General features: G+C 51.8%; 2 protein-coding genes across 2 annotated transcripts; both read left to right on the top strand.

Annotated features, from left to right (window-relative positions):
* The first annotated feature begins 6,585 nt into the window (after positions 1-6,585).
* Positions 6,586-21,572, top strand: LOC143834168 (uncharacterized). The gene is given in 6 exon segments (XM_077330769.1): positions 6,586-7,157; positions 7,851-7,977; positions 8,299-8,409; positions 8,717-8,809; positions 9,241-10,358; positions 17,883-21,572. Coding segments are annotated over 6 exon segments (2,439 nt in total). The 5' UTR covers positions 6,586-7,094; the 3' UTR covers positions 18,810-21,572.
* Positions 15,781-17,968, top strand: LOC143834126 (zinc finger protein 707-like). Its single transcript, XM_077330733.1, has 4 exons — positions 15,781-16,089; positions 16,527-16,653; positions 16,989-17,191; positions 17,788-17,968. Exons 1-4 carry the CDS (start codon positions 16,075-16,077, stop codon positions 17,860-17,862), a joined length of 420 nt encoding a protein of 139 aa, XP_077186848.1. The 5' UTR covers positions 15,781-16,074; the 3' UTR covers positions 17,863-17,968.
* Positions 21,573-23,545: the final 1,973 nt, after the last annotated feature.

Here is a 23,545-nt window from a genome sequence, read left to right as displayed (position 1 = left end):
AAATCATAAAACAAAACATCAGCAAGGACAGTCCAGCAGATCATTCTTATATGTTTCAAGGCATAACTTAAATATTCAAAAATACAACTGCACACCAAAGTCTAGATACCATTTGAGGCAGCCAAGCCATGTAGGGGAGGAAGAGTGGGAACCGTGACACAGCAGCCAGTCGCTAGCTTCGATCGCATTTCTCTCTCCAAAAGGGGAGTGGCCTGTTTACTTTCCAGGAAGGCTTTTTCAAGCTGCCAAAAGCAATTCGTTTAACTTACCCATCGCCTCTTGGCAGCAGGACAGGGGGCTTTTGGGGGCCTGAATTCTGTATGTATCTAAAATAGGCTATGCGTAGGCCCTTTCCTGTAACATGTTGATATCATCTGAGGAATCCAGGTGGCTCCTAAGAAGTATGGGATCTGGCTGGATTCTGGGAACCAGCCTTGGGTGACTACAATATACGTTTGTACCTCTCCAGCACAGCTGTGCGATTTCAGACCCGATATGACAAGAAGGTGTGGGCAGTGTGGATGAAGGGGGTTTGCAGGCAAAGGTCCCCTCAAAGTGAGGAAGGGTCTGGCCATTGACATTCTGTCCTCCCCCCCTCCCCCAAGATCATAAAAGCAGTCCTTGCACTGTCAAAGGGTCTGTTCTTCCATTAAAATTGGAAGAACTCCCAATTAGAGCTCCCTCTATCACATTAGTTATTAGACGCATAAAACAAGGAATACAACAGGGTAAAAACATGAGTCCTGCAAAAGCACAGGTCAAAAAGAATAACACCTTTTTCCACCAGGCTCCATTGAAAATACCTGCCCACCACCCATCATCTAAGAATCCTTTCCATCTCTGTATCGGAACATGAGCCAATTTTCTGATATTCTTAGCTATTTCCATTACCGCTTCTCCATTATCGTCTATTTACGGTGAACGGGCGGCCATACACTATCTCAAAAGGAGACAGTCCTAACCTTGAGCTTGGAATGGCCCGGATGCGGGCCAAGGCAAGGGGCAAAACTTTTGGCCAAGGCAGCGATGTTTCCTGACACAGTTTCCCCAAATGAGTTTTTAGAGTTCAGTTCATTCTTTCGACCTTGGCAGAGGCCGTTGGTCGGTAATTTGAGTGTAAGGACCATTTTATGGCTAAGTAACTACTCACCCCTTGGGTGATCTGTGAAACAAAATGACTCCCATTGTCGCTCTCAACCCCTTTTGGTACTGAAAATCGAGGAATTAACAGGAATGAATGAATCAATCGTGGGCCTGAAGGAATTTGGACTTCTAGGGGAAGACTCTGATATACACTGTCCATTTTCCCCTCAACTCCGACAATTTGTTCAGTAAGCGTACCTAGTCTGGGGATAGACGGGGAATTCAGGACACTGTAGGTGGCGCCAGTGTCCACAAGAAATGTTTCTGTTCGTCCCCCTATTTTAAGTTCCACCAGAGGGTCAGGGGACGCTGACAATTCCCCTCCGGAACCCTGTCAATCCTCTCCTTGGAAAAATGTCCCGTCCAAGCCAGGCGTAGCCAGAAAAGCAGCTGGACGTTCTCCTGGTGGGGGAGTCATTCCCCGGCCCCGTGGTCCTCGGCCCCTTCCTTGAAAGCCTTGAGAGGGTAGGCCAAATTGAGGTGGCTTTGGAGGTTGCCAACTTTCAGAATTGCCAGGGCCTGCCCTTAGAGGGCATTAATTCTTCCAGCGACCCTCTTGCTTGCAGATAGCGCATTGATTCGGACCCAACCGAGGGGTCCCGCGTCCTCTTCCCATCCCATGGCCTCCCCTGCCCACAACATGGGTCTGAGCCTGTAAAGCAGCGGCAAGTAAGGTAGCCTGTCGCTTCATTTTCTTGTCCTCCTTTTTCTCCTCCTCCTGGTCTCGCTGAGCATAGACTCGGTAGGCCGTTTGAATAAGGACCTCCATGGATTGGGCAGAAGGGGCATCCAATTTTTGCAGTTTTCTTCGAATATCAGGTGCACTCTGGCCAATGAAGGCAGCTTTTAACATAGACTCATTACCTGGGGCCTCAGGATCTATATCTGTAAAGCGGCGATAGGCATCCTTGAGGCGAGCCAGGAAGTCCGTAGGCGACTCTTTTGATTCCTGTAATATCTGGCCCACTCGGTGGAAATTTACTGCCTTCGGGACACCCACCTTTAGACCATGGACCAGGCATTTACGAACGTCGACCAGAGCGTCTTCATCCCTATTGGGATCTATAGTGGTGTTGGGATCTGTGAAAACCCTCTCTGGCCAATTTCCATGTCCTCCCCGGACTCTCTGATACTCTGCCTCAGCAGCCAACAATACCTGGCGTTCATCTTCTCCTGACAGGAGAGCTGCCAGTAGTGCATGAAGATCAGCCACTGTGGGACGATGGGTGGCAGCAATTCGCTGGACCAATTCAACATATGACTGGGGGGACTCTCGATAGGGTGGAAGGCTGTTTCGCCAATTGAATAAGTCATTGGTTGTGAAGGGGGTGTGGATGTAAACCAACCCTTCATTTGATGGCACTTGGCGCAGGGGCATTGCAGTGGCTGCTCTAGTGTGGCTTGCAATGGGTGACATTATGCAATGGTTTTCACAAGGCTTCCTATTGACTGGTCCAATTTTCGGGCCAACCCCTGTAACTTTGTTTCCTCCCCCTCTTCTTCATCTGAACTTTCTTTACTTAAAGAGGGGCGGGTGCCTGAGGATACTCCTGAGCAGGGAGTTGATGCTGTTATTATAGAACTCTGAGGAGTGGATGATGCTGCGGCTTCCCCGGATCCCCCTGATCTGGGGGTTGAGGCAGCTGGGGAACCCCGAGCCAGGGATTGCCGTTCACCTCGGAGTGAAGGATAGATCGGGTTGTAGGGTGGTGGGAAATCGTCTTCTTCCTCTGGGGGTGGAGGTGGTGGTGGGAAAGGTTCTTCGTCCTTTTTAGCAGCTAGCAACAACCAGGCCGCCTGGGGTTTTGGAGTGACTTCGAGACCACTTTGTTTGGCCAAATTAGGTTTTCCCCGGAGTTCCCAGAAGGGGAACACATAAGGTTTTTCGCTATCCTTCCCTGCCTTAGCCAGAAAAAGGTCCAGTTGATACAGGGCATTATAGTCAATAGACCCCTCTGGGGGCCATTCAGCTTTTCCCTCTAAGTCATATTGTGGCCATATGACTTGGCATAGAAATACCATTTTCTTTTTGGACAGGCCTCCCGTATCCAAAGATCCCCAGTTGTTCAAAATACATCCTAGTGGCCCTCCTGTGGTGCCTAGTGTTCCTCCCATCCTGGCGACTTGGGACGCTCGTCAGCGGGGCTGGTTGACTCTCTGTCCTAACCTAGCCTCTCTCCCTACCTGGCGCCGCCCCCCCCCCCCTAAAACAAGTTTTCCGTGGCTTTCAAACACTTCAACAAACAGACACAGAGGGAAACAGCCCTAGGGGGCCAGGGTAAGGGGTCCCTGGGTCCCGACACAAGAAGGGTAAGACAAACAACTTTCACTTCGTCCGTCTCTGGCTGGCAGCCTCGCGGCTGTTCGGAACCGCAAATCGGGACTCCGCACTCACTTCGCAGGCAATTCTGCGTCTCAGACACACACCATTCAGTAGCCACAGACACACACTCCCCCAGCCCTCCCCTTTTAAAATGTCCCACAAGATGCTCACCCGCTGATGCTGAAGATCAGCCTCGTCCTCCCCTGTAGAGACCTTTTTGCGAGCGTTCAGTCCCGGCTTCCCGGAGTCTGCCGACGGAGCAGTGGCGAGGTCCCGCTGACGAATAACAGGTCAGGTGCGCACTTCGGGAAACGTCGCTAGTCCCACGTCGATTTTCTCCGGAGCCGAACGCCGAAGGCTGGGCACCACTAAAAGCGTGCTGCCCCCCCAAGGGAATTGACTCCTCTTGACCTAACGACGGCCAAAGAATCCCATCTGGGTCGCCAAAATGTTGTGCCCCCTTTGTCTTCCCCAGTTCCCAATTAGGAAGAAAGGCAAGGTCTCAAAAGAAAAAACAGCATAGTTTATTGGGCCAAGGACTACGTGGACGGGTTCCGTCTTTGCCAAGGGCTCAGATGGAATGCCGTCCAGAGCATTTACCATGAGTTGTACTTATACAGAAAATCCATCCATTGTCCATTAGTCACAAGCTTAACATGATCAACACATAGTCATAAGTGAGCCATGACATATACCAGGCCCCTTACCATCTTCTATTTTCCATTGACATTAATCTTCTCCTGATACATGTAACTATCTTATCTCATACACCCTTTTAACATACCATAGGGCACCATTAGTCTTCCTATACCAGGCAGCGGCATCAATCTACCTGCATTCCATTCTGGCATTCCGAGGGTGCTCTGTCTCTTATTTTTAGTCTTTAATAAGCTGGTGAGCTGTTAGCTTATCTATCCATTAGCTTCTCTGTGAGGACTTCCAGGCCTGGGGCCTCATGTCTATATTGAGCCCCTCACTAGGATAGTGACCCTTGGTTCACCTGCAGCCTCATATCTTAGAAAGAGAGAAAGAGGCCCTTTGGGCTAGAAGCTGACCAGAACAAGAATGTGCTAACAAAGCATCTATTCCTACTAGCAAAGCATCTCTAACTAGTGTTTGCAAAGGCTAGTATTTTAACATGTCTATAAGAGATTTACAAAAACAATTTCTATTGGCAGTACATATCATAGTAATACAAAATGTTTCCTATCACTATCATGAATATGCGGGGTTTTCTAAAGCAGTTGTTTGATTCAATTCTTTTCCTTTTGGACCCTTCACCAGCTCCTCTCCAGACTGCAGAGATCAGATCCCCTGGAGAAAAGGGTTGCTTGGGAGGGTGGGCTTGGGGATGCCAACCTCCAGGTGGGCCCTGGGGATCCCTGACAATTGCAGCTCCTCTCCAGACTGCAGAGATCAGCTCCCCTGGAGAAAAGGGCTGCTTGGGAGGGTGGACTAAGGGATGCCAACCTCCAGGTGGGCCCTGGGGATCCCTGACAATTGCAGCTCCTCTCCAGACTGCAGAGATCAGCTCCCCTGGGGGAAAGGGCTGCTTGGGAGGGTGGACTAAGGGATGCCAACCTCCAGGTGGGCCCTGGGGATCCCTGACAATTGCAGCTCCTCTCCAGACTGCAGAGATCAGCTCCCCTGGAGGAAATGGCTGCTTGGGAGGATGGACTGAGGGATGCCAACCTCCAGGTGGGCCCTGGGGATCCCTGACAATTGCAGCTCCTCTCCAGCCTGAAGAGATCAGCTCCCCTGGAGGAAATGGCTGCTTGGGAGGGTGGACTGAGGGATACCAACCTCCAGGTGGGCCCTGGGGATCCCTGACAATTGCAGCTCCTCTCCAGACTGCAGAGATCATATCCCCTGGAGAAAAGGGCTGCTTCGGAGGGTGGACTGAGGGATGCCAACCTCCAGGTGGGCCCTGGGGATCCCTGACAATTGCAGCTCCTCTCCAGACTGCAGAGATCAGCTCCCCTGGGGGAAAGGGCTGCTTGGGAGGATGGACTGAGGGATGCCAACCTCCAGGTGGGCCCTGGGGATCCCTGACAATTGCAGCTCCTCTCCAGACTGCAGAGATCAGCTCCCCTGGAGGAAATGGCTGCTTGGGAGGATGGACTGAGGGATGCCAACCTCCAGGTGGGCCCTGGGGATCCCTGACAATTGCAGCTCCTCTCCAGCCTGAAGAGATCAGCTCCCCTGGAGGAAATGGCTGCTTGGGAGGGTGGACTGAGGGATACCAACCTCCAGGTGGGCCCTGGGGATCCCTGACAATTGCAGCTCCTCTCCAGACTGCAGAGATCATATCCCCTCGAGAAAAGGGCTGCTTCGGAGGGTGGACTGAGGGATGCCAACCTCCAGGTGGGCCCTGGGGATCCCTGACAATTGCAGCTCCTCTCCAGCCTGAAGAGATCAGCTCCCCTGGAGGAAATGGCTGCTTGGGAGGGTGGACTGAGGGATGCCAACCTCCAGGTTGGCCCTGGGGATCCCTGACAATTGCAGCTCCTCTCCAGCCTGAAGAGATCAGCTCCCCTGGAGGAAAGGGCTGCTTGGGAGGGGGGGGACTCCAGGGCAAGAAACGACTCCACTGAGGTCCCTCCTCGCCCCCAAAGTCTCCAGGGATTTCCCGCCCAACTCTCAGGAAGCCTCTCTAAGGGTTAAAGCAAGCGAGTGCGCGGTGCTAGAGCGGCCCAGGAAAGCCACTTCCGGTCCTCCGCCCCCAAGCGGGCTCTGAGCCTCCCGGGGCGCCGCTTCGAGGTCTGGGAGGGGATTTGGGGAGCGGGAAGAGACGGGGGGGGGGGGCAATGCAATGCAATGCAATGCAGAGCATGACCCATTGCAGAGGGCAAGGGGGGTGGGGGTAAGAGGGGCAGGTAGGGAAGGGGCAGCCATGTTGGTGGGTGGCAGAAAAAAACCAGCAAATTTGCAGCGGCTCCTCGTTGCATAGGCCAGGGGGAGTCAAACTGCGGCCCTCCAGATGTCCATGGACTACAATTCCCATGAGCCCCTGCCAGCGAATGCTGGCAGGGGCTCATGGGAATTGTAGTCCGTGGACATCTGGAGGGCCGCAGTTTGACTCCCCCTGGCATAGGCGAGAAGGGCCAGTGGCAGCGGGGCGGGGGCAGGATCCGGGGGCCCTGCAGGGTGGGCTTGAGGAAGGAGCGGCAGGGAAGTGGCGGGGGTGGCCCTTGGGAGGGTCCCCAGGAGGGTTGAGAGAGAGAGGGCAATGGCATAGAGTCATAGCGTTGGAGGGGACCTCCTGGGTCAAAGCATGCAGCTTCAAAAAGGAATAGCTTCCCCAGTTTGGTGTCGTGGTTAGGAGTGCGGACTTCTAGTCTGGCATGCCGGGTTCGATTCTGCACTCCCCCACATGCAGCCAGCTGGGTGACCTTGGGCTCGCCACGGCACTGATAAAACTGTTCTGATCAAGCAGTGATATCAGGGCTCTCTCAGCCTCGCCCACCTCACAGGGTGTCTGTTGTGGGGAGAGGAATGGGAAGGCAAATGTAAACCACTTTGAGCCTCCTTTGGATAGGGAAAAGCAGCATATAAGAACCAACTCTTCTTCTTCTTCTTCAAATCTTCCTTTTTCTCCCTCCCAGGCTGCAGTGAAAAGATCCCCTTGATGTTTTCCCTTCTACCTCCTCCCTATGGGGAGGGGAGGAGAGTTACCATGCCGCCCACACAGGTAAAGGGAGAGGGGGGGCACTGGGGACATCAGAAGAAGTCTTTGGGTCAGACCCAAAGTCCATCTCGTCCAGCATCGTGTGTCATGCAGAGGCCAGACGGTTCCTCTGGATGGAGGAGAGTCCGAAGCCCTCATCTGAACATAGAGCCCTGCTGGATAAAAGCAGTAAAGGTCCATCTAGTGCAGCCTCCTGTCTCACACAGAAGCCAGCCAGTTCCTCTGGAGGGCCAACAGCAGGGCAGAGAGGCCGAGGCCTTCATGAGAACATCAGAACAGCCCTGCTGGGTCAGGGAGGGTCCCTCCAGTCCAGCCTCCCGTCTCACACAGGGGCCAGCCAGTTCCTCTGGAGGGCCATCACCAGGGCAGAGAGGCCGAGGCCTTCCTAAGGACATCAGAGGAGCCCTGCTGGGTCAGACCAGTGGCCCATCCAGGCCAACTGCTTTGTAGATGTTGCACCAGTCAGAGTGCTGCAGAGACATTTCAGGACAGCTTTTTTCTTGCAGGCCAATTCCTGTATTTTGGGGTGAAATCAGAGTATAGAGATGGATATTCAGCCCCTTCTCACAAATATTGCTCGGGACTCTGAGCTCCTCCTGCCGGCTCATTGTCCTCATACCCATTTGTGGATTGATTGATTTATTCTCAGGGACCTTTAACGCAGCAATGTAAAGCTCTGCTTTCTTCTTCCTTCAGAGTTGGGTGTCCTTTGAGGAGGTGGCCGTGTACTTCACCCCAGGGGAGTGGGCCCTGCTGCGCCCAGCCCAGAGAGCGCTCTACAAGCGAGTCATGCTGGAGAATTTTGGGCACCTGGCCTCTCTGGGTAAGGATCTTTTCCTCTTTCCTCTTTGAATGGGATCCAGAAAATCTTGAAAGCATTGTACCCAGAGTCTGTGTGCATGTGTGTTTGTGTGTGTGTGTGTGTGTGTGTGTGTGTGGGGAGTGTCCTTCAGGTGAAAGCCCTCCTGGCTTCCCTTGCATTTCTTCGTTTCTCAGCTGGGCACCCTGTGGATATATACCAGCCAGTGCCAGATGGATACCAGACCACTGTGGCATTTGTGGAGGAACAGGGTCAAGGGGGCTTGGATCTTTTATGTACATGCAGAAGAGCCCTAACTGAGGTTTTTGCTTCTCCCTGGACAAGGGCCTGTGACTGGGAAACCTGACCTCATATCCTGGCTGGAGGAGGAGGAGGAGGAAGAGCCATTGCTGCAAGGCTGCGATCAAGTGGGGCGATCGGCAGGAAGTTGCCCAGGTCTGTAGCAGTTAAGAGTGGCAGTTTCCCATCTGGCGAGCCGAGTTAGATTCCCCAGTCCTCCAAATGCAGGCAGCTGGGTGACCTTGGCCTAGTCACAGCCCTGATAGTGCTGTTCCTTGGGGGGGATAAAAAATCTCCACTGGCTTCCCTGCCATTTCCCGGCAAGCAGCAGATAATTATTTGCCAGTTCCAAACTGAAGTTTGGTCCCAATTTGGTCCAGAGTCAGGGAGGATTTGAGACTGCTGGAGACTGATGTGTGCAAAGGAGAGCCTTAATTGCTTTGTTGTTTCCTCCTGGGAAAAGGACTTTTGATTGCCAAAGCTGAGTTCGTGCCCTGGCTGGAAGGAGAGGAAAAGGTCTTGGTCCATGGCTCTGATGAAGGGCAGCGATTAGCAGGTAGGTGAGGAGCTCCGTAGTGGGCCTCTGGTTGAGCGGGGGACCTCTGGTGGGCCTTCATGGGGAACTGGTTGGCCGCTGTGTGAGATATCAGAGTTTCTTCTCTCTGATAACGATCATAGTGAAAGCTCGTCCCCTGTCAGTGATTTTAACTCTTAATTAATCAGTAGAATCCTGTGTGTGACACCACTGAACTATGTACAGCAGGGGTAGTCAAACTGCGGCCCTCCAGATGTCCATGGACTACAATTCCCAGGAGCCCCTGCCAGCATTTGCTGGCAGGGGCTCCTGGGAATTGTAGTCCATGGACATCTGGAGGGCCGCAGTTTGACTACCCCTTTCTGTTCTCAGATTCTCCACAGGTGTTCATTCCCCCCAGAACTTTTAGGGCTTTCCCCACAGTCCTCACACCCAGTTCCTTTTTCTTTCAGCAGGAGGTGCGTGGAAGTCAGCTAACGTAAAGAAAGAGCACTCACTGTCAGAGAAGGAATGTACATATCCAGATGTGAAAGAGAGAATTCAATGCCGCAATGCGTTGAAGGAGAAGGAACGAAGGCATCCCTCTAATGGGAACAATAATTCTGCTGCTTTCAAGGCGGGTCATCCTGATAAAATTCCATTAATCTCCCAAGACAGCAGGAATGCGTTTGTGGCAAGTGAAGAAGTTTGTCCTGAAATATCAGACATTAATATAAACTGGAACTCCCATAATGGAAAGAAAATACATAGATGCCAGGAGTGCGGGAAAACCTTTGGGCAGGAAGCAAAGTTAACTTTCCATCAAAGAATTCACACAGGGGAGAAAAAATACAAATGCCTCGAGTGCGGGAAAAGCTTCAATCAGAGTGGAAATCTTACTACCCACCAACGAATTCACACGGGGGAGAAAAAATACAAATGCCTGGAGTGCGGGAAAAGCTTCAGTCGTAGTTCATATCTTAATTCCCATCAGATAATTCACACAGGGGAGAAACCGTATAAATGCCTGGTGTGTGGGAAAAGATTCAGTCAGAGCGGAAGCCTCACTTCTCATCAAAGAATCCACACAGGGGAGAAACCCTATAAATGCCTGGAGTGTGGGAAAAGCTTCAGCCAGAGCTCACACCTTACTTCCCATGAAAAAGTTCACACGAAGGAGAAGCCGTATCAATGCCTGGAATGTGGGAAATGTTTTGTTCAGAGTGGAAGCCTGACTTCCCATAAGAGAATTCATACAGGGGAGAGAAAATACAAATGCCTGGAGTGTGGGAAAAGCTTCAGTTACAGTGGACACCTTACTGCCCATAAAAGAATTCACACCGGAGAGAAACCCTATAAATGCCCAGAGTGTGGGAAAAGCTTCAATCAGAGTTCACACCTTACTTCCCACAAAAGGATTCACACAGGGGAGAAGGAATATAAGTGTCTGGAGTGTGGCAAAATCTTTGGACGGAAAGATAAGTTAATTTGCCATCAGAGGATTCACACGGGGGAGAAACCCTATACATGCCTGGAGTGCGGGAAGAGCTTCAGCCAGAGTGGAAACCTTACTTCCCACCAAAGAACTCACATATAGAAATGCTGTAGAAAGATGTTGCATAAAAGCAGAGAGGACTGGAAAATTAGAAAGCAGTGTGATAACAGAATATCATCAGTAGATGTTATCGGCTGATATTGGTCTGCTCTTAAACATTGTCTCAAGGTTCAGCCATTTCTGTTTTATATTAGTTTTATATTTAACTTAACCTTTCCCTCCTGAGGTTAAAATGTGAAAACACCCACGATAATATTTTGATGCATTTTGATGCAAGCGAGTTAATCTTGATATGAACTTCTCTCACTTCAATTGGCAAATATCCCTCTGGCTGGTCCCAGATCCTGTTGCATCCTGACCCTCTAGCCCCACCTTCTGGCCTTCACAGCCACTGTCATTCCCACCTCTAAGCTTCCTAACTGCTGAAGCTCCAAAAACCTCATGACAAATTAAAGGGGCTGGCAGGGGCTCATGGGAATTGTAGTCCATGGACATCTGGAGGGCCGCAGTTTGACTACCCCTGAGATGGACAATTGGTCTGATCCAGCAGGGCTCTTCATATGCTCTTAAAATCTGTGGGGGGGGGGTAAGTATGAGTTTTTGAGACTCAAAGTTTCCTTCACCTTTCCACACACACCCAAATTGTTGGTCTCTAAAGTGCTAACTGGACTTGAATTCAGCCATCCTCTGAAATTGGTCTTTCCCATTTTGTTGAATGCGGTTGTTTTTCTTGCCCCTCCGTGTTCTTCCCCTTCTCTTTTTCCACACGGCTCCAGGAAGGCTTCTCCAGCCTCGCGCAGCTGAAGGTAGCCCTGTGGGCCACACAGAAGGGGATCCCAGCACAGGGGAAAGGGCTCCCTTTTGCTTCGGGGCCAAGTTCATCGTCTAGTGGGCTTCCCTGACGTAGGGCTGGGCTGAAGCGGCAGGGGTCATGATGCGGCCTTTGTTTTTAGGGATGCCACAACGTGCCGAGCAACGGATGCTGGAGGGTTTTCCCTGACTTGATCTGGGTGGCCCCAGGTAGCCCAGTTTTGTCAGAGCTCAGAAGCTAAAACAGAGCTGGCCCTGGTTAGAGTTGGCTTTCTAATACCCCGCTCTTCTCTGCCCTAGGGAGTCTCAAAGTGGGTTGCAGTCACCTTCCCTCCCTCTCTCCGCAACGCGCACCTTGTGAAGGAGCTGGGGCTGAGAGAAGGATGGGAAGCAGTCAAGGACAAGCCAGCTCTGCTTATCCCTTGCCTCGAAATCCCTGTGGCTTCAACAGAACTAAACCCTGTCATGACAGTCGAGGGAGTTGTGATTCCCCCACAAAGGGGGGGCCAGCAGTGAAAGAGCCCTGTCTCTGGTCGAGGCCAGATGAGCCTCCTGGGACCAGGGATCACCAGCTTGTGGGTATTTATAGGGCACGGCACTCTGGGGGGCACAGACAGAGAGGCAGCCCCTCGAGTCCTCTGGTCCCAGACCACTTAAGGCCTTGAAGGGGATTACCAGAACCTTAAGCTTGATCCGGTATTCGACTGGCTGCCTGCTTGTTACTTCAGTAGATGCTAACAAATTTGCAGACATAAGGCACAGGGGGGAATTGTGTATGCTGTGTTAGATTTTGTGTGTGGTAGAGCCCTTGTTGTGCTAAATATGCTGTTACTGTCTCATATGTTTTATTAGGGAAGAACTGTCTCAATTGCTCTTCCAAGTATAAAATGTGAAATCAATCCTTTTCATTTTAGTGTAAATTTCTTTCAGCACAATTTGCACTTGAGAGTTCCCTGGAGTATCGTCCTGTACAATATGCCTCCTTGTGCCACAGTCATGTGTGTTTGCGGGGTGAAAGCGACAAATTACTGTAGACAATCCATGAAGCTTAATAAAGTTATGACGCATTTGCCAACAACATGCAAAAGTGATGCTTCATACTGACGGTATGCAGTTGAAACTGAGCGTGTCCAGAGGAGGGCAACCAAGATGGGGAGGGGCTGGGAGACCAAGACATAGGAGGAAAGGTTGGGGGAGCTTGGTCTGTTCAGCCTGGAGAGGAGACGACTGAGAGGGGATCTGATCACCATCTTCAAGTATTTAAAAGGCTGCCATGTAGAGGAGGGAGCAGAGTTGTTCTCCCTTGCCCCAGAGGGACAGACCAGAACCAATGGGATGAAATTAATTCAAAAGAAATTCCATCTAAACATCTGGAAGAAGCTCCTGACAGAGCGGTTTCTGAGTGGAACAGGCTTCCTCGGGAGGTGGTGGGTTCTCCATCTTTGGAAATTATTAAGCAGAGGCTGGAGAGCCATCTGCAGAGAGGCTGATTCTGTGAAGGTTCAAGAGGGTGGCAGGTTACAGTAGATGAACGATTGGGTTGTGAGTGTCCTGCATAGTGCAGGGGGTTGGACTAGGTGACCCAGGAGGTCCCTTCCAACTCTGATTCAATGATTCTCAGCTTTATCAAAGGGCGAGGACAGGATGGTGAGGGTCTGCTTTAATTCACCCAGCCCAGAGGGCACTCTACAAGCAAATCATGCTGGAGAATTTGTTCCCTGTCGAGTCGAAACCTGAACCCCGTGGCTTCCCAGAGCTACTCTGAGCAAGGAAATCAATCTTTGTATAAAATATACACAAAGTGCATTAGGCTAGTTCTCAAGATACCAATTTACCTATTTGCAACACACAACTGTAAAATCAAACAACAGAGAAAACAAGAAAAACAGCTAACACAAGGATTGGTCTGTTGGTCTGAAGTAGCACAACAAAATTAGTAAATTGGTAAACTGCGTCACAACATCCAAATTCTGCCATATGATCATTCTTTGCTAAAACAGCCAATCTGTGCCCTTAGTTCAGTTCTGGTTCAGTTCTGGTTCAGCTCTATCTCCTCATGGACGGCTGCCCGGACTCTCCCCCGGAACCATTTGCCAGATGTTTGGAAGCGGTGACAGAATGGTTCGAGCAGAGTCGCCTGAAACTCAACCCCTCCAAGACGGAGGTCCTGTGGTTGGGACGTAGGGGGCGGGAACAGGAAGCGCGTTTACCCACCCTGGGAGGGACGCACCTTACCATCGCGTCCCAGGCCAGGAATTTGGGTGTGATCATTGACGCCTCCCTGACCTTGGAGGCGCAGGTCAAAAGAGTAGCGGGCCAGGCATTTTTCCAGCTTCGCCAGGCCCGACTACTAGCACCCTACCTGTCCCCCGAACACCTAGCCACAGTGATCCATGCAACGGTCACCTCCAGAATAGATTTCTGTAACTCGCTCTACGCGGGCCTTCCCTTGTCCTTGGTCCGGAAACTCCAGCTAGTGCAAAACGCAGCTGCCAGGGTCCTCACTGGTACACCTTGGAGGGCTCACATTCAGCCAGTGCTGAGGCAGCTGCACTGGTTGCCAATTGCTGCCCGGATCCGGTTCAAGGTTTTGGTTTTAACCTTCAAGGCTTTACGCGAGTTGGGACCCACATACCTGAGGGACCGCCTATCGCCCTATGCCCCCCGCAGAGCCTTACGTTCTGCGGGAGAAAATCTGCTGGTCGTTCCCGGCCCCAGGGAAGCACGCCTGGCCTCGACCAGGGCCAGGGGCTTTTCGGTCCTGGCCCCTACCTGGTGGAATGAGCTCCCGGGAGAGCTGCGGGCCCTGCAAGATCTTCCATCATTCCGCAGGGCCTGCAAGACGGAGCTCTTCCGCCAGGTTTACGGTTGAGGACGAGGCTAACATCTATGCCCCCCCCCCAGGGACCCGGGACCCGGGATTGAGATTGGGTATTAGTACCATCAGTATCCCCTCTCCACCTGCTTGTAGTAGGAGGGGGAGGTTGATTAGCCTATCTTGCCAGGTTAGCTTGCTAACCGATAATGTTATATTGTAATTGTTGCTGAGGGTTTTTTAATGGATTTTATTGGGGGTTTTAAAATGTTGTAACCCGCCACGAGCCGTAAGGGAGTGGCGGGCAATAAATCGAAAGATAATAATAATAATAATAATAATAAAAACATGGGAGAAATAAAACTGTCCCCGTCCGTAATTCATGGCTGTCACTTTCCCAGTTGTTGCTGCCCCCATCCATCTCCGCCCAAGTGTGAAAACATCCCTGCAAGTGACAAGCTGTGCTGGCAACCATCTTGACCTGAGATCAGAGAGTTAATTCAAAATTACATACTACTAACTAATTACAGTCACATCCCAAATAAAATGAATTAAAAAGAAGAGAGGATTTTAAGGAATGTGGATATAAGAGTTGAACAAGGTTAGCGTGCCTCGTGAGATAAAAAACCTATGTCCTTGTTGAGTCCGGGGCACGCCATTGTTTTGAGTGTTGTAAGAACTTGCATTTCCGCAATCTCCCTTTCTAGCCTGTTATTGAAGTTCCTTTCTTTTTATTTTCTATAGATTATATTCAGTAACTCCTGGTTTAAGAATGAAGCCCTTCAGTCAGCAGATCATTTTCGCCATGATAATGCAAGAGGTTTCCACTCAATCTCAAAAGAAGGCTTTTGTCGATAATATTTTCCACAAAACGGCAGAGCCAGGCCACCAAGAGCCTCCCTTCGGTCTCAAAAAGAAGCCCCCACTGCTGAGGGGGCAGCTGCCGCCAAAGCCTGACAGGGGCAGGAGTGCCCTGAGAGTCCATTCCACTTTCTGAACCAGCTGGCGGCACCAGGGACCACCAGGGACCACCAGCGGGGTCCATGCGGCACCCACGGGCCCCACGTTGGGGACCCCTGGATGAGAACACAACTCTGCCGCGAAAGGGCCAGGTGTTTGAGAGAGGAGAGCTCCCTGCTCCCTCCTCAGAGGGGCCCTCTCCTCAAGCAGCCTCTCGGGGGGAGGGGGGGCACTGGGCGAAAGGGCAGCACCAGGGTAAGGTGACCAGATTTCAACATTGGTAAGAGGGGACACCACGGACCGGGCAGCGGGGGGGGGGGGGTCCTTGATTAAAAATTTAGCCTAGATGGAGCAACAAAAAGTTTCATAGAACGCACAGAAAAACAAAAATAGTATTGCAATATATATATATATTAATTGCAACGTAAGTACAATTTGCCAGGTGCCCCCAGAGGTCCCTCCACAAGTGGGGCAACCTGGTCACCTTGCACTAGGGGTGACCCTTGGCTGAAGCAATGGATGCCCCTTCTCCAGCCAGGCGGCCGGGGGGGGGGGCTGCAAAGGGTGGCCCAGGGGGGCTGCAAGGGCGCCCTTTCCCAGGTGGGGCGAGGGGGGAGGGGGAGGGGGGCTTCTCTCCCCAGCCTTCTCCTTCTGACTCCCCCCCCCCCCCCGATGCCAGCAAGAGAGTCTGCAGTCCCAGAGCGGCCTGGGCGGGGCTGGGGGGAGCGGGGGGGGGGTCGGCCGAGCCCTTTCCTCTGGCAGAGCCGGGGGGCGTCGGGTGAGCTGGAGGGAGCTGCCGGGGGTCGCGGGGGGGGGATCTGGGGCGGGGCTGCATTGCACGACCCAAAGCGGACAGAGGGGGAGGGGGGCGTCAGGAGGCGCCGCTTTGTGCAAAGCCCCGAAGGATCCCCCGGGAAGGGTCTTGGGTTGCCAACCTCCAGGGGGCGCCTGCAGACCCCCCCTCCCGCTATTGCACTCCGCCCTGGGGGCAGCGGACCGGAGGGGGACATTTGGCAGAGAGAGGCTGGTCTCCAGAGCCGATCCGGAGGGAGGATCCCTGAACTGTGTCTGCCCTAAGGAGGCTTTCTCCCCCCCCCTGTCTTTTTCCCCCTCCAGGGCAGGCCTCCCCCTCGGTCTTCTGCAGGTGGTGGAGGGACAAGGGGCACCATGCAGCCAGCTCAGGTACCAGGGAGGGAAATTCATTCATTCATTCATTCATTCATTCATTCATTCATTCATTCATTCATTCATTCATTCAGGGATGGGTCTTTCTCTTTGGTCCCAGGATGGGGACCCCAGGCTCTGAAGGTGGGGAGGCGGCGGCCGAGTGGGTGCAGAGACATAGTCCCCCCACCCTCCCCCAGCTAGGACTGGGCATTCAGGGAGCCCAAAAAGGACTGTGGAACAACGCGGCACCGTGAATCTTTACTCTGCTCACTGTTCTCATAGAACAGTTCTCTCAGAGCTCTCTCAGCCCCACCTACCTCACAGGGTACCTGTTTTGGGGGGAGGAAGGGAAGGCATTGCAAGCCACATTGGGACTCCTTCCAGTGGTAAGGGGCAGGGTACAAATGCCTCCATCCCTCTATAGAAACGCTTCCTCCTCCTCCTTCTCCCAGGGTCCGGTGTCCTTCGAGGAGGTGGCCGTCCATTTCTCCCCGGGGGAGTGGAGCCTGCTGCGCCCAGCCCAGAGAGCGCTCTACAAGGAAGTCATGCTGGAGAATTTTGGGCACGTGGCCTCTCTGGGTGAGGATCCCTTCCTCTCGGCTGCCTGATTCAGGATCAGGGGGTTGTCGGAACAGGCTAAAGTTGCCGGCTTTGTGTTGGGTAGGATCTGGAGACTCTGCGGGTGGCCCCGGGACTGGGCAGGATTTGGGGCAGGGAGAGCCCTCCGTGGAGTATAATGCGAGGGGGTCCTCCCTTCCAGGCAGCCCTTTGTCCAGGGGAGCTGATCTCTGTCGCCTGGAGATGAGCGATAATTCCAGGAGATCCCCAGGTCCCACCTGGAGGTTGGCACCCCTAGAACATGCACAGAACAGCCAGCCCCAGAGAGATTATTCTAGACCTGTTTTCTGCCGTAGCTTTTCCTGGAGGGAGCGTTGGGGCCGTCAGATTCATGTGTGCTCGGAGGATCATAACGCTGTTTTCTCCCCCTGAGAAACAGGATGTCTGCTTGCGAAGCCCGGCCTGGTCTCCTGGCTGGAAGAGGAGGTGCAGCCCTTTGCCCTGGGTGCGGAGCATGAAGAGGGGCTGCCGGACGGGGGCTCGGCCGTGTCGTGGGAAGGTAAGCTGCCTGCACGGCCTCCTGAGGGCTGCATTGGTCAGAGGGGTCTTCTCTTCAGAAGAGCTGGGCTGGGCTGTGAAAGCTAAAATGGCACCGGCAGGTCTTGAATCCATGAAAATAGGCAACTTCCTCCAGCATTGTGAGGCCAGGCCAAGTACTGTCTGCTCTGAGAGGCAAAGGCTTCCAGACCAGGGGTTTCCCAGCCCTGTTTCTCCAGAGGTACCTTAAAGTCCCAGGGGTAGTCAAACTGCGGCCCTCCAGATGTTCATGGACTACAATTCCCATGAGCCCCTGCCAGAGAATGCTGGCAGGGGCTCATGGGGATTGTAGTCCATGGACATCTGGAGGGCCGCAGTTTGACTACCCCTGCTGTACATAGTTCAGTGGTGTCACACACAGGACTCTACTGATTAATTAAGAGTTAAAATTACTGACAGGGGACTAGCTTTCACTATGACCATTATCAGAGAGGAGAAAGTCTGCCCAAGGACAGATTTCACACATGAAGCGCTCTGTATGTTCTTGTTAATTACCCTGAGCATGCTTGTCTCTTGCTCCAACACTAAATTCCCCCATTTCTCTTCCTTTGTCCTCAGTTTTGTTTGCCCACTCCTCAAGTTGCTGCCTGCTTCCAGCAAGCCAAGACATCTCTCCGGAACAAACAGACGTGAATGGACCTTGGAATCCCAACAACAGAAAGGAATTTTATGAATGCCTGAACTGTGGGAGAGGCTTTCGGTGGAAGGATAGCCTAAATCCCCCTCAAAGAGTTCACACAGGGGAGAAGAAACATAAATGCCTGGAGTGTGGGAAAAGCTTCAGCCAGAGTGGAAGCCTTACTTATCACCAAAGAATTCACACAGGGGAGAAACCATACAAATGCCAGGATTGTGGGAAGATCTTCCGTCAGATTGGAATCCTTACATCCCACCAAAGAATTCACACAGGGGAGAAACCATACAAATGCCAGGACTGCGGGAAGATCTTCCGTCAGATTGGAAACCTTACTTCCCATCAGAGAATTCACACAGGGGAGAAACCATACAAATGCCTGGAGTGTGGGAAAGGCTTCAGCCAGAGTGGAAATCTTACTTCCCATCAAAAAATTCATACAGGGGAGAAAAAATATAAATGCTCGGAGTGTGGAAAAAGCTTTAGTCATAGCTCAAACCTAAATTTACACCTAAGAATTCACACCGGCGAGAAACCATATAAATGCTTGGAGTGTGGAAGGAGCTTCAGTTGCAGTGGAAGACTTACTTACCATCAAAGGATCCACACAGGGGAGAAGAAATATAAATGTCTTGAATGTGGAAAAAGCTTCAGTAGGAATGGAAACCTTACTTCCCATCAAAGAATTCACACAGGGGAGAAACCATATAAATGCCTGGAATGTGGAAAAACCTTCAGCCATTGCGGAAATCTTACTGTCCATCAAAGAACTCACACAGGGGAGAAACCATATAAATGTCTGGAGTGTGGAAAAAGCTTTCGTCAGAGGGGAAAACTTACTTCCCATCAAAGAATTCATGGAGGAGAAAAGCTATAGAAAAGCCTGATCTGAGGAAAGGCAAATTGTGCTAGAAGTATATTCAGGTGGGGAGCCATATTGGTCTGAAGCAGCAGAATGAAATTTGAGTCCAGGGGTTTCTTTAAGAAGAAGAAAACAAAGAAGAGCAGAAGAGTTGTTTTTTATATGCCTCTTTTCATTACCCAAAGAAGTCTCAAAGTGGCTTACGATTGCCTTTCCTTCCTCTCCTCACAACAGGCACCCTGTGAGGTAGGTGAGGCTGAGAGAGCTCTGAGAGAACTGTGACTGGCCCAAGGTCGCCTAGCTGTCCGCATGTGGATGAGAAGCGGGGAACCAGACCTTGTTCTCTAGATTAGAAACCACTGCTCTTAACCACCCACAAAGTTTTATTCAAGGCCTTAGCTTGTTGGTCTTAAAGTAGTATAACAAAATGAAAGCACTATAATTCCTTCAATACATAGTGCAGGAAAACTGCCTCAAATTCTGAGACAAAGGCTGCAATCTTATTCCTTTTATGAAAATGCCACCTCAAGCAATTGGTTTTATACATTCGGTGGTGGGGGTGTGGGGTGAAATGGCGGGTCCATTTCTGACCATATCAGGGGGTCCATTTTCCACATCTGAGCATTCTCCTGTATTGGCAGGCTGTGGATCTCATCTATGGTGGGAAACCAGCGTGGTCTCGTGGTTAGGAGTGGCAGCTTCTGATCTGGAGAACCGGGTTTGATTCCACACTCCTCCTCCGAATGCAGACAGCTGGGTGACCCTGGGCCAGTCACAGTTCTCTCAGAGCTCTCTCAGGCCCACCTACCTCACAGGGTGTCTGTTGTGGGGAGAGGAAGGGGAGGCGATCATAAGCTGCTTTGTGATTCCTTCAGATAGTAAAAAGCAGGCTACCAAAAACCAGCTCAGCTTCTTTAGAAAGTAAGTTTCCTCCAGGCCAGGCTTCTGGAGATTTTTGGTGGAGGGATCATTTAGGCGTGAAATTGGGGTGGGCAGGTAGTTATGAGTTCCTCCATTGTGCGAGAGGTTGGACTAGATGACCCTGGAGGTCCCTCCCAACTCTATGATTCTTCTATTGGTGTTGTTCAGTGGAAGAGAACGAGAGAGCCAGTCCTGTATTCCTGTGTCTCTTTCGCTCCCTGTCTTCTGTTGTGCTGCCAGACAGGAATCTCCTAGGAGGCCTCAGAGCTCTACAACCTTGGAGTAAGTCGGGGGCCTGGCTTGGAACTAGATGGGTTACAGGTGAATGCGTATTTTTAGGAAATCCTTTGTCTCGTCAGTTCCCTTCCCTTGTGTTTGGTCTTCCCTTTGCCACCCCGCTGCATTTGCTCTGAGCCTTCTGGGGCTACTTTTTGTTCGCTGTGCATGCTCACGTTTCTGTAGTAAAAAGCCTTGACCGTTATTGGTCCGTTGAGTATTTGCGGCTCACGTTCAACCCGTTGAGTGTCGGCCTTCAATGAACGTCATCCTGCTTTGGGCGCTCCCCAGCATCCTTCTCCTCATCGTTCCAGCAGTCCTTGCTACAATTATTTTTGTAAAAAAAACATTTTACTTCATCACTCTCAGGATAGAGACGGAAATAGCATCTGGTGATATTTCGGTTGATTTTTACAACCTTTTAATTAATCCTAAAGCCACGTCCTGGTTCTCCCACGTGGAAAGGGAGCTGGGACACAGAGTGTGCCGCTCTGGCATAGCCCAGGCGAGGCTGATCCCGTCGGCTCTTGGAAGCGAAGCAAGGCCAGCCCTGGCTAGAATTTGGATGGGAGACCCCAAGGATCACGGCGGGAGTTCCTCCCAGGAACAGCAGGGGTCATGACACAGAGGCAGGCCAGGGCAAAGCACCCCCAAATGCCCCTTGCCTGGGTGACGGACAATCCTCAAATCTCCAGGCTACACGAAACACGCACCAGGCGCTACGTAAACACATCAGTCTGCGTCACATCCCCGTCATGCGGGCGAGAGGCAGAGACCTCCCAGAAGTCCATCTCGTCTCCAGACCACAGAGGTCAATTTGCCCGGAGAAAGGGCTGCTTTGGAGAGGGAGCTTGATGACAAAATAAAGCGCTGAGCTCCCTCCCTCCCTCCTTCCCTCCCTCCTTACGCTCCACCTTCACATCTCAACAAAAGCTGTTGAATTTCCGAAGGTTTTCGTGGCTGGGGTTAGGGCTGTGTGGCCAATGGGGCCTGGTCATTTTCGTCCCTGACATTTCGCCAGTAACTGGCTGCGATCTTCAGAGGAGGGACGTGGCAAGAGGGGGGTCTCTCCCTGCCAGATATCCATTTCGGCTGGGGGAGATTCCCGCTTTGTCGTGTCCCACCTCTGCAAACACCAGCCACAATTACTGGAGAAACGTCAGGGCCTAAAATGACCAGTCCCCGTTGGCCACACCCAGCCAGTGTGAAGCGGCTGTTTCCTGACGCGTCCTCCGCCTAGGCTTCTGAAGGTGGCGTTTCCATCTCTTTAGCCCTCCCCCAAAGAATTCTGCGCTCCACGATGTACGCCATGTCCAAATGATGGGTTTGGCATCCTCAAATCATGGTCCTTTTAAATGTTCCTTGATCAGAAGAAGCCTGAAGGGGCAAGATCAGGGCTGGTGGGAGGGTGGAGGAAGGTTTCCCAATGAAATCCTTGTAGGGCAGCCCTTGGGACCTTCAGATAGCAAGCAGGTGCATTGTCTGAAGGGGAAGACATTCCTTGGGGCAACTTTTCCCCTGCCTTTTTCTTATTGGCCTTCTAAAAACTGCTTTGTAACAAGCCCCCTGCTTGTCCTGTATCCCTCGATAAAATCTTTTGGCTTGGAATAAACGGTTGGTTTGGAATAAACTCGTGACTGTATGAACTGAGCCCCAAGAGACGGTGCTTTTTGATTGACGCTTCTGCCGTAAGTGTCATCCGCCAGCTTGCTCCTCAGCAGGACCCCAAGCGTCCTGCATGGTTCTCTCCACCACTTTATCCTCAAGGAACCCTCCGAGGTCAGGCTCACTCTGGGGTGTGTGTGTGTGTGTCTGTGTGTGTGTAACTGGGCCACAGGCAGAGTGGGGATTTGAACACGGGTCTCCTTGCTCCTCATCCGCCACCCCCACCTCTGCATCCAGAACTAGGTCTGACTGGTACGAGGAGGAGCTAAACTCGGCTTTCTCAACGAGGCTTTTGGGAAACCCTGGCTTTTTTTTTAACGGCCCTGGGTGGTTTTCCCAAATGAGTGGGAGTTATCTTTTTAATCTATTTTAAAACTCTGTTAAGCATTTATTGGGTGATCTGACCCTATATGGTCCTTTTGACCCACCTGCTGCCCTCTCCTGAAATGGCCTAGGATGGGCCTGGAGGGGGTGGGAAGGGGAGGGGCCCCGGGTGGGCATGTCCACAGCTCTGCTTCCCAGCCATATTCTGCACGATTGCACCCCTTCTGGGGTTTCTTGAAGCCTGAGGAATGTTTTGAGGGGTTCTCAGTGGTAGTTGCCCCAGAAGACCTCACCCCTCCAAAAATAAAGCCCAGGGGGTTGGGCTTAACACCGACCTTCAGGATAAAGGTCATTATGGACAATGCAGTGCCAAACCTAAGGGGGAAATGTAGCAGAGCAAATAAGAGCACAGGGGAAATAAAGCAGTCCAGAGAAACATGCATTTCGCTTCCAAGAAGGATTTTCTTCCTAATTACAGAGAGGGTTGTGTAGAAAGGAAAATAACAACAGTGCAACAAGCTCCCCTCTTTCCGACCCTGAATTAATCCATCCTGTTCCTTTGTTCTCGCTGTCTTTCTCTGCCCCCAAGAACAAAGGAAGTTTCCCCCAAAAAACACCCTTCCTGTCCACCATCTCCTAGTTGACGGGTGCTTCAGCTCAGTCCTCTTGACCCCTCTTGACATTCCCACTCCGGTTCCTCATTCAGGTCTCAAGTGCAGCCCGGGTGATAAATGCCCCCTCTGCCCTTGCGGCTGCGTTGGACTGAACGGAAGCTGCCCAGCTCCCCTCGCCCTTCGGCATTTCAGACCTGCTCAGACCCAAACGGGGTTGGGGGAGGGGGGCTGCAAGAAGCATTGACTTGAATCCTACAAGGGAATACGGTGGAGGCGGCTGACATCGGCTCCTTATTCATGCAGAAGCCCCTGAGAAGATGGGGGGCTGGATTCATATTTATTTATATTTGAATTTATTGACCGCTGCTCGAGGCAGTTTACAGATAAACCCTCATAAAAACAGCAATGAAATGATTCAGTATTGGCAGCACAGTCCCATCTGTTCCCTCCCAATCCAGAGCCCAAGCCCCGTTCAGACCACCTACTAGCCTCAGGTGAGGTCACCTGCCCAGATGGGTGGGCACCTAGGGGGCTTCTAAAGGGGGGACCCAGATCTTCCTTAGCCTGGCCTCAACCAAACGTGTGTTTCTGATAATTTGGGACTTCAACCCAAAACACTGAGGATGGCTTGAAAGAACTGAACCACAACGAAAGATGTGGACCACCGTAAGGCATACGCCCCCATATTCAGGGGGCTCCCCCCTTGGGGAGGATATGCGTCATTTCCTCTTGCAGAGTGGGCAGATGGGTCATTTGGGGTGGCCTGAAGATTGTCTTGGGGTGTACCCTGGCCGGTGACCTCGTTCTTTGGGGCCGCTGACGCAAGCACCGGGCCTTGGCTAAGGAAACGGCCCAGAGCTGCAAAGAAATGGGCAGTATAGAAATATAAATAAATGAATGAATGAATGAATGAATGAATGAATGAATGAATGAATGAATGAATGAATGAAGGAAACAGCATATCTCTTCCCAAAGAGGATAGTCCGCCGAATGTTGGGGTGCCTGATTTATGGGGGTCCC

Source organism: Paroedura picta, chromosome 3 (genome assembly GCF_049243985.1).
Source record: "Paroedura picta isolate Pp20150507F chromosome 3, Ppicta_v3.0, whole genome shotgun sequence".
Taxonomy (NCBI): Eukaryota; Metazoa; Chordata; class Lepidosauria; order Squamata; family Gekkonidae; genus Paroedura; species Paroedura picta.
Note: the sequence above shows the minus strand (reverse complement) of the source record. Positions and strands in the feature narration are given on the sequence as shown.